At 36.8% G+C, this 14,091-nt stretch overlaps 1 protein-coding gene, 1 long non-coding RNA gene and 1 pseudogene across 3 annotated transcripts in view; 1 reads left to right on the top strand and 2 right to left on the bottom strand.

The window, feature by feature from the left end:
- Positions 1–795: 795 nt before the first annotated feature.
- On the bottom strand, positions 796–2,285 carry LOC114896776 (annotated as a pseudogene).
- A 4,212-nt stretch (positions 2,286–6,497) lies between these two features.
- Positions 6,498–14,091, bottom strand: part of C2CD6 (C2 calcium dependent domain containing 6) — a 148,031-nt gene continuing 140,437 nt past the window's right edge. The window contains 4 exon segments of the mRNA XM_029225123.1: positions 6,498–7,460; positions 10,104–10,204; positions 10,207–10,378; positions 10,380–13,670. Of these exon segments, the coding sequence (XP_029080956.1) occupies positions 7,176–7,460; positions 10,104–10,204; positions 10,207–10,378; positions 10,380–13,670 (3,849 nt within the window). The 3' untranslated portion in view covers positions 6,498–7,175.
- Positions 13,444–14,091, top strand: part of LOC114896779 — a 65,934-nt gene continuing 65,286 nt past the window's right edge. For both annotated transcript variants that reach the window (XR_003793920.1, XR_003793919.1), the window contains exon 1: positions 13,444–13,697. This is a non-coding gene — a long non-coding RNA (uncharacterized LOC114896779). The remainder of the gene's footprint in view (positions 13,698–14,091) is intronic.

Genomic DNA, 14,091 nt, shown 5'->3' with positions numbered 1-14,091 from the left:
CTGCATATAATGACAATTTTGCCTCTTCCCTTCCAATTTGGATATGTTTTATTTCTTTTTCTTATCTGATTGCTGTGGCTAGGACTTCCACTACTATGTTGAATAGAAGTGATGAGAGTTAGCATCCTTGTCTTGCTCCAGATTTTAGTGGGAAGACTTTCAGCTTTTCACTGTTGAGTGTTACGTTGGCTGTAGGTTTGTCATAAATAGCTTTTATTATGTTGAGATATGTTTGCTCTATACCCACTTTGGTAAGATTTTTTTTTTTCTCTCATGAATGGATGTTGAATTTTATCAAATGCTTTTTCTTTATCTTTTGAGATGATCATGTGGTTTTGTCATTTCTTTATCACATTGATAGATTTGCATATGTTGAACCATCCTTGTGACCCTGGGATGAATCCAACTTGGTCGTGGTGTATGATCTTTTGTATGTGTTGTTGGATTCAGTGTGGTAGTCTTTTGTTGAGAATTTTTGCATCTATATTCATCAAAGATATTGGCCTGTAATTTTCTTTTTGGTAGTGTTTCTATCTGGTTTTGGTATTGGGGTGATGGTGGCTTCATAGAATGACTTTGGGAGTGTTCCCTCCTCTTCAGTCTTTTGGAAGAATTTGAGAAGGATTAGTATAAGTTCTTCTTTGTATGTTTGGTAGAATTCCCCAGTGAAGCCATCCAGTCCTGGACTTTTGTTTGCAGGGAGTTTTAAAATTACAGATTCTGTTTCACTTCTAGTGATCAGCCTGCTCAAATTATCTATTTTTTTTTAACACATAAGGAAGCATTTATTTGAGGTTTAACATGAAATCATACAAATAAAATTTGTATAAACAAATCCACATTGAGTCATAACACAGCAGAAGACAAAGTTAAAACGAATTGGCAGCTATATACAGTTGGACACGGTTGTGTCTTGTACACTAGAAAGTCTTTTATAGAATAATCATCTTAGATCAACAGAAGACCAATCTTCAGTGTCATCCTGCAAGCAATCTCCTCCTGTTTTCTTCAATGTCCCCTTGTAGTATGGCTGGCAGTTGTTTTGGTGACTGCCACCCCCTTGAGATGCCTTGCCATAAGTGCTTTCTTGGGCACTGTAGTCTGCATATCCTTGTCCGTATCCGCAGTTCCTAGTTATACCCAGAATAATCATAGCAGCCATAGCCACTATAGTTTTGATCACCACCATAGGTGCTATTGTAATTTCCATATCCTTGATCATAATAATTATTACTTGGTTCCAGTTTTGGCCCTGACCTCAGTCACAGCTCCAGCACCACCTCACCCACCAGCTACAGCACATCTTCTTCCTTTTTGTTGTTGCCTGTATGTGCAACTTTGATTTCACACTTCCCAGGACCAATTTGATGATAACTGCTTACTAACAATTTCTTAACTGGCTCTTTGTCTGTATATGTAATAAAACAAAATCCTCTTATTTGCTTTTGTATCCATGGGAAGTTCAATATTTTCAATCTCTCCAAAGCCTCCAAAATATTCTTTAATTTGTTCTTCAGAAGTATCTGGGCTCAGTCCACCCACAAAAAACCTTTTGAGGGGTTCCTTCCCTTTTAAAGCTTTGACCTTTTTAGCGTCTAGCAATTTGCCATCCAGTTTGTGTTCTTTAACTTCCAAAACCTTATCAACACTAGCAGCATCTTTGAAAAGCACAAATCCAGATCCTCCTGATCTTTCGGTGACTGGATCTGTTTTAATTGTGTAGTCTACAACTTCCCCAAATTGAGACAAATATTCAGATCTTTCTTAACTTGTATCCCAGCTCAAGCCGCCAATAAACATTTTACTGTCATCCTGCTGATTCTTGCTCACGTTAATCTTGGATCCCTCTCCGAGTTCCTCTGTATTACTGTACTGATATATATCCTCCATGGTGGCAGAATTGTTGGCTGGTGGGTGCTGTCACGCAGTCTGAGTCGTGGCCAGGAGCATTGTATGGAGCTGGATTTAAAATGGCGGCGGACCCTAATTAAACGCTTTTACACAGCAAAGAAAGCCATAAACAAAACGAAAAGAAAACCTACAGAATTGTTGCAAATGATGCAGCTGGTTTTCTTTTATACTTGAGTTCAAATTTTTGGTTTTTGTGAATCTTTTTTATGATTTTGATTTGTGGTTACACTGGTTTTCAAGTATGTTAACTCATTATTGTGTCTACTTGCTTTAGACTGGTGGTCCTATAAGCTCAAACACATTCTAAAAAATCTACATTTTCTTATTCCCCTATTTTATGACGTTGATGTCCTGTTTTACATTTTCATGTTTATCCTTTTGCTGTTCATTGTAGTTATAATTGCTTTCACAAAATTCTTTGATTTTTTTTTTTTTTAATCTATGTACTGGCTTATTCAAGTGGTGTACAATCATTTTACATACTTGCTTTTCCCTATTTTGATTTTCCCTTTCCTATGGGTTCTTCTTTTCTATTTAGAGAAAACCTTTCAATATTTCTTTTAGGGTAGACTTAATATTGCTGTATTCTTTTAGTTTTTGCTTGCCTGAGAAATTCTTTAATTTTTTCTTCTATTCTAAATGATAATCTTGCTGGGTAGAATATCCTAGGTTGCAGGTTTTTCCCTTTCAGGACTTTGAATGTATTTTGCTATTCCCTTCTGGCCTGCAAGGTTTCTTTAGAGAAATCAGCAAATAGCATTATGGGGGTTCTTCTGTAACTAACTCTTTGTTTTTCTCTTGCTGCCTTTAGAATCCTATCTTTAACTTTTGCCATTTTAATTATGATATGTCTTGGTATAGGTCTGTTTGGGTTCATCTTGTTTGGGACCCTCTGTGCTTCCTTTATCTGGACATCTGCTTCATTAGGTTTGGGAAATTTTCTGCCATAATTTCTTCAAGTACATTTTAGATCCCCCTTTCTCTTCTCCTCCTGGGATCCCTATTATGCACAGCTTGGCATCCTTTATATCAGCCCATAGGTCTCATATGTCGCTTTCTTTTCTTTTTTTTCATTTGTCTTTCAGCGTTCTGTTATGATTGGGTGATTTCCATTATTCTATCTTCCAGATCACTTATTCGTTCCTCTGCATTATTTAGTTTGGTATTTTATTGTCTTTAGTTTGGTTTTCATCTCAACAATTGAGTTGTCTAATTTTGATTGGCTCCTCTTTATAGTTTCTATTTCCTTGTTACAGTGATCTGCATTTCTATTGACAGCCTTTCTTAATTCCTTCAGCATTTTTATTACCTCCTTTTTGAACATGGAGTCTGGCAGGCTGGAGAGGTCTGTTTCATTGTTTGTTCTTTCAGGGGATTTTTCTTCTTTTAATTGGGAGTGTTTCCTCTGCTTTTTCACTTATATTTCTTTGACTCTGAATTTAGGGGAAACAATTATCTACTGTGGTCTCAAAGGGCTGTTTTTATGTGGGAGCATCGCTGTGTAGCCTCCGTGAGTCCATTATTTTTGGTGTGAGGGCTGTTTTTTGGTATGGATGCCTGCCATGTCTTTCCTCAGAGTTAGCTGGCCATCATCCCCTTGATATGGGGTATGATTGGTGTTGTGATGACCAGAGCTTGCACTGGATGTTGGGCAGGGCCTCCTCTGCTCTGTGGTTGTCACAGCCCTATCGAGAGCAGGGTCTGCTTGCCAGTTGTTGGAATGGAAGCCCCCAGATCCAGTTCTAAGCTGCACTGTGAGGTAGGTGGGATTGGAGCACTCCCTCTGGGAAAGGAGCTGCTCCATATTCCTCTCCAGGGGCTGTCCACTGGGACGGGCACTCTGTGCCATCACCTGTTACCTAGTGCATGTGCTCACAAAATACACTGTTGTTGGCACTGCCCTCGGCCCTGCCTCTGCTGTGAGAATGCTGGTAATCAGCTCAGATTTCAGCCCTGCTTCTGCTTGTGTGCACCCACAAAACCTGCTGCTCCTGGCACCAGACCCGCCTCAGCTGGGGAATGCTGGTAATCAGCTTGGATGTCCCTCAGGCGCTGCACTCACAAAGCCACTGGTATAAATCCACTGAAGTTGCGTACCCGGACCCATTGTAGGAGTGGCAGTAATCTGCCCAGATTTCAGCCTCAGCAGGTGCGTGTCTTGGGCTGGGAAGTGCAGTGAGGTGGCAAGGACTGTCTGTCCTGGTCTCTCTCTCTCCTGCCTGCCGCAAACTGGCTGCTACACTCTCTTCCGAGCCTCTGAAGCTCCCTATCTGTCCCCTCTGACCTCCTAGCTGGTGAAAGGGGTTCCCAGGGTGAGGGAACTTTTTCCCTTTCACAGCTCCCTCCGAGGGGTGCAGGTCCCATTCCAATTACTTCCCCCCCCTTTTATCCTACGCAGTTTACATGGTGATCTTTCGTGCAGCTTTGGTTGTATGAGATCTTCTGCCAACGTTCAGTAAGTATTCCGTGAGAATTGTTCCATGTATAGATTATTTTTATATATTTGTGGAGGAGGTGAGCTCCATATCCTTCTATTCTGCCATCTTGATCTCCATCCCCCCAGTGGATTTTTTAAATAAGGAATTGGCTCACATGATTATAGAGGCTGACAAATCCCAGATCTGCAAGGTGAGTAGGCAAGCTGGAGACCCAGGAGAAGCAGTGGTGTAGTTCCAAATCGAAGGCTGGCAGGCTGAAGACTTAGGATGAGCTGATGTTTCAGTTCGACTCCAAAAGCAGGATAAAGCTGATATCCCAGTGTGAAGGCATTCAGGCAGGAGGGATTCTCTCTCAGGGGAGGATCAGCCTTTTTCTTCTGTTCAGGCCTTCAACTGATGAGGCCCACCACATCAAGGAGGGCAATCTGTTTTTTCAGTCTACAGACTTAGATGTTAATTTCATCCAAAAATGCTTTCACAGAAAGACCCAGAATACCGTTTGATCATGTAACTGGGCACCCTGTGGCCCAGTCAAATTGACACAAAAAATTAACCATCTCAGTAGATATTGACAGCCTCACCCTGAGAGTTAATGCCTTAAGTGTTGCACCATAGGCTCCTGGCATGCTACGTCAATTTTTTTTTTTATCACTGTTGTAACAAATTACCACAAAGTGGTAATGACTTCAAACACCACAAGTTTATTATCTTACAGTTCTGGAGGTTAGGATTGTAAAATGATTTGGCAGGGCTACATTCCTTCTGCAGGCTCTAGAGGAGAAATTTCTGCCTCTTCCAGCTTCTAGAAGCTACCTGCCTTCTTTTGCTTCACGGGTCAGCATTACTTCAGCTTCTGTTTCAGTGACCACACCTCTGAATTGACCCTTCTGCTTCTGTCTTATAAAATCCTTTTGATTATGTTGGGCCCACCCAGACAATCCAGGATAGTCTCTCCAGCTCCAGATCATTAATTTAATCATAGCTGCAAAATCTCTTATGCCATGTAAGGTAACATAGTCACAGGTTCCTGGGATTGGGATGTTTGTATGTTGGTGGGGGAGGGGTTATTATTCTGCCTACCGTACATGGCTAATCTCATCTTGGTATCTGCTTTCTGAAGGATCCAAAGTAGCATAGCCACCTTGGCCAGAATGACCTCCCATGAGTTTCTGTAGTACTTTCCCCAACAACACTTACACAACTCTACTATAACTACTTCTGTGTTTATGTCCCTGTAGACTGTGGACTCCTTGAGAATACTGTCTTATTCACAAGAATGTAGTTTAGCAAAATGTTTGGCATATTAATTTTATTTCCATGGTAGGAAATTTTTGACCATGTCACAATATTGCTGTTAAGAGTTTAATGAGGCAAAGTGACTTGAGATTTCCATCTAGTAAATATTTCCTTCCTTTACTGCAAGCTAGATCAATGGTTTTCCCCATAAGTACTGTTGGTTAGTTGCCTGTTAGCTCTCAAATCCATTTCTCCACTTTTCCTCTGCTCTGTTTCACTGGGAACTACATTTCCCATGCCCCCTCACTCTCTGGTTTCCAGCGAGGCAATAGCAGGAGATTAGAGAGCAGGATGAGAGAGAAGAAACATAGTTATTTCTCACCCCCTGTCCCACTCCCCTGTTTCTTGTGGTGTCTCTGTCAGTGGCTGTATCTTCTTTGTATTCTGGCTTTAGGACACTGGTCACACCACTTCTTCCTGATGTCCTATCTGAGGGGTGCTATCACTTTCTGCTCTTGCCAATCTCTGGATTGCCACATCATCCCTTTTAGTTTCTTAGCCTTGGTTCCATCACCCATGAAACCAATTCCCTGTGTTCCTTCTACTTGAAAGATCCAGAGGTAATTGTGCTTTCCCAGTCACACTGATTGATATATGTACTGGCAACTTTGAGAATTACTAGAAATTCTTGGTCTCCCCCCCCAAATTACTACCTTGATTATGGCATTAAATGAATGATCAGAAATTATGTTTTCTATCAGCCAATTCTATTTAAACTCCATAAACTTTATGATTTATGGTAGAAAAATGGAAATGGATGAAAATTCTATAAATTGAAATTCTTACTCCCCAAGAGTTAACCAAAGTTCAGCAAGATTCAAATATTGTATTTGATAAGAATAGAACCAATTATCAAAAGTCTCTTAATCTAAATCCTACGCTGATTTAGCTAATTTTTAATGCAGTTTGTTTTATACAGTTTCTTGCTGAGTTTCATGTTATTAAAGAGGCTGTCTCATAGTTTTTTGAGTAAGCTAGAAAGTCACTTCAGTGTATTAGAAGCCTCAGGAATTAGTAGTATGAAACTTGTTTTTTATTATCTTTATAGTGTAAAAAGTTGTAATATCAGATGATATTGAAATTAATAGATGTTCTATAGGCCCAGGGAATTGCATACTGTTGAATCTAGAGCTGAAGAGTTAAAGTATATTCATAACAAAAGGCTGAACATACATAACTGCAAATAGATACCCTGACACTGGGTGGTCAGGGATAATTTAGGGCATAGCAAAGATTTGGAAAATCAGAGAATAGTGAAAAAGGGGAAAAGTTGGGAAATAAAACTTCACTAATGACTATGTATCTTTGAGGTGGTTCTCTAAGATTCATAAACAAAACACATTTACATCAACAGTGTTTTTTTCATTTTAATTAAAACAAAATGAAATTTGGTTACTGACTTCTATCACACAAAAGGACAGATCTCCAAACCATTTTGTTAATTGGAGAAATGACATTCTGACTATTGGCCTCACACATCATTCTGAACTGTTTAACATCTGGATAATATCACAAATGAGCAAACGTTTTTCAATATACTCTTAATTTTTTTTTTGGCTGCATTTTATGGATTTCATAATGTGGGATTGAATCATTTATATGAACTAAGCCTGCTGAAACCATTCGAGGACTTGTAAATTTTCCAGTGTAGCTTCCTTGTTTGTTAACCTCTGGAGCAGTATACGGTCTTGCAGAGCATTTTAACTGATTATGGCTGTCACTTGGGCTCTTTCCTAAAAGCCTTGCTCTTGATTTTGCTTTTTCAAGATGCTTAAATGAAGTTACATGTAAATCCTCAACTCTATCCGAACAATCCTAAATATTAAAATAAAAGATCAGGTTGGTGAGTTAGGTTTCTTAAAAGTACATTTTAGACTTACAAGGACTAAAGTTTGTAATATCAACAAAGAATGAGAGCAGTCAAATGTTTTATAGGCAGTCCCCAAATTCAGACCCTACATTCAATGCCTGCCATCAGATACTTTAAAAACCATACTTTAAAAAATCTCATTGTTTCAAAGGATCTGTTATTTCAAAAGGTATGCAAGATATGAGCTGAAAACCAGAAATCTTAGGGGACCTGTCCTCAGGGGTCAGACTCCTAGGCAAAGACAGCCCTCCTATAATTCTCCTCTTCTAAAATATCTCTTCCCCAACCCCAAACATAAATTATAAGCTCTTATATTATACTTTTTAAAGCATCCAAACATTCATTCTTTAAAAGTTAATAAATACCTTCTTTAATATTTATATACACACACATACAGAGGTCAGCATCTAAGGATATGCTTATGTTTATACTAAAATATTAAAAATTTTTGTGTACATTCTGAGACTAAACAAGTAAAATATTTAGGAAAATAACTGGAAGGAAATACACCAAAATAATTTTTTTAAATGATGGTTGTTTTAGGGTGGTGGGATTATGGGCTTAGTTTTCCTTTTCTCTTTTTTTTCAAATTTGTACAATATGACTATATTTTATTTAAAAAATATAATAATCTACAAGTACCCATAAGAGGTATGGAGTTATTAGTCATTTCTCAAATTAGTGTAAACTAGTTTCCTCTGCAGTTTGAGCAGTTTGTCCCTTAATGCTTTGCAGAGATGGCCACACCAAGGGAATGGGCCTGCTTTGATTTGGTGAGAAGGTGGGAGTAGATTAATAGAACTGGCAGGTAGGAGGAATTTAGGCAGGACTAAGAAGAATTACGGCAGCAAGAGAGAGAAGATTTACCAAGAAGGAGGTATGAAGAGTCCATATTTTTGCCTGGGTTTGCAAGTAAACATTCTTCCTTTTCCATCTTATATACATGGAAGCAATTAGGTAAGGGAATTATTAAGCAATTATTAAGGGAATTTCTGCTACATTGATAACATATAATTTTTACTTGACAGTTGATATAACATTACTAGAGTGACAGCAGAAGGGCACGGAGACCCACACCACTGGTTATTTTTCTGGAAGCGCCTACAACTCAATTTCCCTGTCTTCTACTTTGATTGCTTTGGGAGATTTCCTGGATTTTAGAGAATCAAATGAGCGAGTCTTTCTGATGATCTGAAAAATGCCCTCTTACCTCTCAAATTCTCTGCTGTCAATTTTACTAGAGAGAAAAGTTTAGGTACTGTTGGTTTGACAGAGGGAAGTAAATATAACTATCTCCCTTATCCATTCTTAGGATAAAGGTTCTGAGATCCTATATGATCCCATACCATATAACATAAACACAATCTCTTATTTTGTTTGGAAAAGTGATAATAAAGATTCCACTTATCTGAGGGAACTTCAGAAAGTCTTTGCTTTTCAAAAACTATGAACCCATCTTTTACTTCCTTTTCCTTGTCTGTACACACACACACACACACACACACACTCATTATTAAATTATTGAATTTAGAAAAGAGAAATACAAAGTTGAGAGTATGTTGATAATATTTACCCTGCTACATGTTTGCTTTACTATTTACTAGAGGTAATCATTTGCTTTGCTGTGGAAAACAAATTCAAAGCAACTATTCTGAAATTAGATCTATTTTCTCATTCAAAGATAGTTATGCACATCAAATTATCAATATAATTTCATTTTAGAATTTGTGCGTTTTCCCAACTGTGGGTCATGCCTATCTATATATGCTAATAGAGAAGAACAGTGTTTCAGAAAATTAAAATAAGCCCCTTCCATTCCTAGAGATTTTAACTTTGCTTTTGAATGGTTTATATAACATCTAGTAGCAGATTTACCTTCCTAATTGTTTTATGTTAATATTAAAAATAGATATGAATTTCCATGTTTCTCAGCAGATGGCAGAGGGGTGGTGATGAGAGAGAAAAGAGTAGAAGCTAAATTAAAATTTTACAATTCATAATTCAAGAGATTGTAAATTTTGCATATCTCTAAGGCTTAGCAGAATAACTGGCACATAATATGAACTTAGTTTGTTTTACTGAAACAAAGATAATTCAGCAATCTGCAAAAAGACTATATATTTATACTTATATCTGCATGAAAAGACAATCCCAGCCTTTCTGTAGTATACAGCCACTGCCAATGGTTTTACAGGTTGTGCCTGCACAACAGCCCCTGGCTGAGGGGTCAGTCAGGGCTGAAATAGCCAGTCTTCCGTAGAAAGAGCTGTGTACCCTGTCCAGGCTGTGTCAGCCGGTAGAGTCGGCCTGGAGGAAAGAATGCTTTTTTTCTAATTCGTGATCTAGAGGGGGGTCCCCTTTATTTTACATAAAGGCACTAAGTGTGTTAACATTCCCTTGATTTTCTGATTGCCTTTGAATGAGGTGAGGTGATATCTGAATGTCAGAAGAATTTTTAAAATTTGGAGGTCTGTTTATCTTGGGGCAGTTAAGGTTACATACATACTTGCATGCAGACACATAGACTCTAGATTATCTACAGAACTTTGCCAAATACAGAAATAAAAGACTTAGAAAAACATTATTACGTGTATAGTTCTTCTTGCAGTCCAATGAAGCAATGCCCTTGGAACAGATTTTCTTAGAAGAATTCCTGTGGTGGGCAGTGTGGTTGGTAATATACTATCTTGTTAAATGACTTTTTTTGTTTGCCGACATGGTCTCTTTCTTTTTGAACCTTGGGCTTTAGATTTTCTCTCTTTAGTACTTCTGGGAAGAGGGATGGTTTTGAGTTTTTCTCAGCTATCAAAACTTTATATTTAAGCTGTTGTGATTCAGGGACCTTTTGTTTGGTTTTATATAAAGAGTTTGTTTGGTTTTATATAAAGAGTTTGTATTTCTTCTTTGTAATGTGCAAATGTTACTAAATGTTGTTTTCTATAATTATTATTATTTCCTTTCCATCTCTGACGATACTAGTCTTCTAATTTTGATTTCTCTCCAGCCTCTGCATTGAGGCGAGTTAGAGTATTACTTTGCCTGGAAGGAAAAGTGAGTTTGTTTACATATTCCTCATCTTCATTTGGCATCTTGCAATTAGGAATTCTTGGATACGGTGACAGCACTGCTTCAGGATTTTCCTGTACTATCAATTTATAGGTGTTATTGTGCTCCTTTTTGTCAAGGGACTTCATTTTCAGTGTCTTTTCAAAGCAAGCATTTGATTGAGTTATTTTTGATTTACCACTCCAACTATGTGGGTCTTGTATCTCTGTTTTAAAATCACAGTTCTCTGCTTGAGGAAACTGCATGAAACCGTGTTCTTTCCTTTGTTTCTTAGGCATTGTATCTGTAAGTCTTTCTGATGACTTATTTACTGGAATTGCCTGGGTATTTTTGTTGGAACAAGGTTGTACTTTAATTAAACTGAGTATTTTCGCTTCCTTAGGATAGTATCTTTTCTGTTCCTGAATTAGTGATGGACTTTCTTTAATATTCTCTAAGGAAAAATGTTCCTTTTCTTCCTTTTTGGTCAACTCTGTTTCTACAAGTCTATCTTCAGAAACCTTTTGTAAAGTGGTTTTCTGAGCAATTTTTGAATATTTATTTTGCTTTTCTGAATGGTCCTCCACAAACTGATTTTCATCTCTTAAAGACAAATCTGGCTTTATACATTTTAATGGTGTGAAAGTAGAATTAACCAAATTTATATGCTGGCTTATCCCCTCTAATTGCCTTTCTGTGATTAGTCCTGATTTTGACAGTTTTTCTATAAAAAGGCTCTGGAGGTGTTTGCTTAAATCAGCTTTTAGATCTAAGAGTTCATTTTCTGATAAAGCTATAAGATAGTTTTGTAGAGATTTACTTAGGGGGTATTTCATGTTTATTTCAAGCCTACTACCAAAACTCCCTCTTGAAATATCTTGTCCTAACTCATGAAAAGATATTGAGGCACTTTTAGCTCTTAGAGAAGATACATTTGAGTGTATAGGCTCAGGTTCTGCGTCTTTAAATAAACTGTTGTCTGAAAGGTTTTTTAGGAAATAGTTTTGGAGAATTTCATTTAAAAAAGATCTTAGCTTTATTTCCAAATGTTTATCTATGAAATGATGATTAAAATTATTTATAAAAGACATGATTTCTTTTACAGTTTCTGAATATTTCTCCAGAAAAATATTTTGCCCTTTTGGTTCTACTTTCTCATTCATCAAATACAGATTTTGATAGATTTCTGGTAAGTCCTCTTTGGTGATATATCCTGATTCTGAAAGCCTTTCTACAAGGTAATGCTGGATATGTTTACTTAATTCAGATTTAAAATTTTTTATTTCTGACTCTGAGAGTTCTTCTAGAAATACATGCAGCTTTGGATTCAAAATAGGTTTTCTCCCCAATTTGTCTACTTTATCAAAATTCTCTTCGATTTCTTCAAGGTCTTCTGTCTGACTTGGAAAAGGATGTTCAATTAGTCTTTCTAATTCTTTTTCTGGTTGTCTGCTTTTAGACTGACTATATTTGAAAAAAACATTAAATATGTTTTTCAAAAGGGATTTTAACATTATTACATCAGAGTTATTAAGTTTACCCATTAGTGTGTTACTTAAATTTTCTAAAGTAGAACTTAGATCATTTTCTTCTCTATCAAGCCTCTGACCATTGCTTGGCAAATCTGTTTTTTTATCTGGTGTCGACTGATATTTTGAATCTTGTGGGGATCTATTTTGGCCTTTGTCTGTGAATTCAACTCCATTAAAAGAAGTGGTTTCTTTGTGAATGATGGGTGTATTTTGCTCTGAAAGAGGTTCTGTTTTGCTTCTGATATCTGAATAATACTCTGTGGAATACTTTGGCTTTTCTTCAGCAAAAGCTGTCTCTGTATACAGCAAAAAACCCTTCTGATATTCTTTATCTAATTCTATCACTTTGATTATCCCCGATTCTAAAAGAGTATCTACAGGAAATGCTTGTATTATCTGGCTTATAACAGATTTGGCCGGCGGAAATTCTATTTCATTATTGTTTTCTTCATAGTGAATTAGAACATTGGAAGGCGAACTCTCCCAAGCTGTGGGTAATTGACTCTGCGAGTTTATCTGTGTCTCACTCGATTCTTTCACTCCTCTCCCCAGCTCTGAGAAGATCGGTGCAGTAAATATTTGCTTTATAACATAATCATATACAAGGCTATTCAAATCTGGTTTGGAGCTAGATACTTCACTTTTTAAATGTTTCTTTTTGAAACTACTCTTTTTTTTAATTGGAAAATCTATCTCACCAGCCTCTAAGTGTTTTTCAGAGACAGGTTCCTTTTCTACCTCTGGAGAATTTCCTGGTCCACCTTCTGAAAGTGAATCTGTGGGAATATCTTTAATTATTTCATTTAAAAGAGACTTTGAATTTAAAATGTCTCCTTCTGAAAGCCAGCTATTTAAATCTTGAATTTTTTCAAATACTTCGCCTTCCAAACTACTTGGTTGTTCATCATGAAGAGCCAGAAGTGGAGAACTATGACTTTTCTTTCTTGCTTCGGTGTCCATAGAAACTTCAGGTGTAGAAAATAATCTATTTGAAAGGTCTTGCAGATTTTTACTTAAAATTAACTTGAGCGCCATTGATTGTTTTAAATTTTCTATGTGGGAAGTAAGACTTAATGATTTTGAGAGGCAACATTTATTTACATTGACTTTTCCAGTCATTGATGATTCTCCCTCAAAGTTTGGTAAAGATACATTTGGTAGCCTTTCCTGTAACTTATTCTTAGTGTCTAAAGTCTTTATTGTGGTGATACTAGGATGATGGGCTAAATTATTCTTAGTGTCTAAAGTCTTTATTGTGATGATACCCGGATCATGGACTAACTTATTCTTAAGGTCTGAAGTCTTTAGTGCGGTGATACCAGGATCACTGGCTAACTTATTCTTAGTGTCTAAACCCTTTATTGTGATGATATCAAGATTATGGGGCCAGGTTTTATTAGCAGGGCTTGCAGTTTTTGAATGTGTTGGGTAAGGAGGATCTTGGTCTTCATGCTCTATAACCTCGGCACTGAAAATATTTCTACATTTGAACATATCTTGGTCTTTCCTTTTTCTGACTGACATTTTGTTGTTTATATTCCTTAGAAAAGGATCAAAACCGTTCTTGATGTTGAATTTCTGGAACTGTAATATTAAAAAAAAAAGGTAAGAAATTCAGACGCATTTGTTTTAAATTTATAATAAAATTTTTAGTTAATTCTCTTTGAGCAATCTGCCAATTTATCTATTCATCTTCCTGACTTCTACAAAGAGAAAACCAACTTTAATTATTTTAAAATATTTGAAATTGGAATAATAATGAGAATTTTAATGCAAATTTTTCAAATTCCTAATTCTGATACTATGTTGTGTTCAAGAGCTTTTTGCTACCTGGAATATTTTTAAACACTTAAAAGGCACTCATCAATAGTTTGTTTAAGAACTCGATTTCCAGTGTTAGCTCCATTTGCTTAGACAAAGGCTAACATCAAGATCTAAGTCCTATCCATATAAATATTTTAGTAGCAATGTGGGTAATTTTTTTTTAAATGCAAAGCAA

Source organism: Monodon monoceros, unplaced genomic scaffold (genome assembly GCF_005190385.1).
Source record: "Monodon monoceros isolate NGI ecotype Baffin Bay Population unplaced genomic scaffold, NGI_Narwhal_1 Super_Scaffold_16, whole genome shotgun sequence".
NCBI classification, from domain to species: domain Eukaryota; kingdom Metazoa; phylum Chordata; class Mammalia; order Artiodactyla; family Monodontidae; genus Monodon; species Monodon monoceros.
This window is presented reverse-complemented; position numbering and strand designations above follow the sequence as displayed.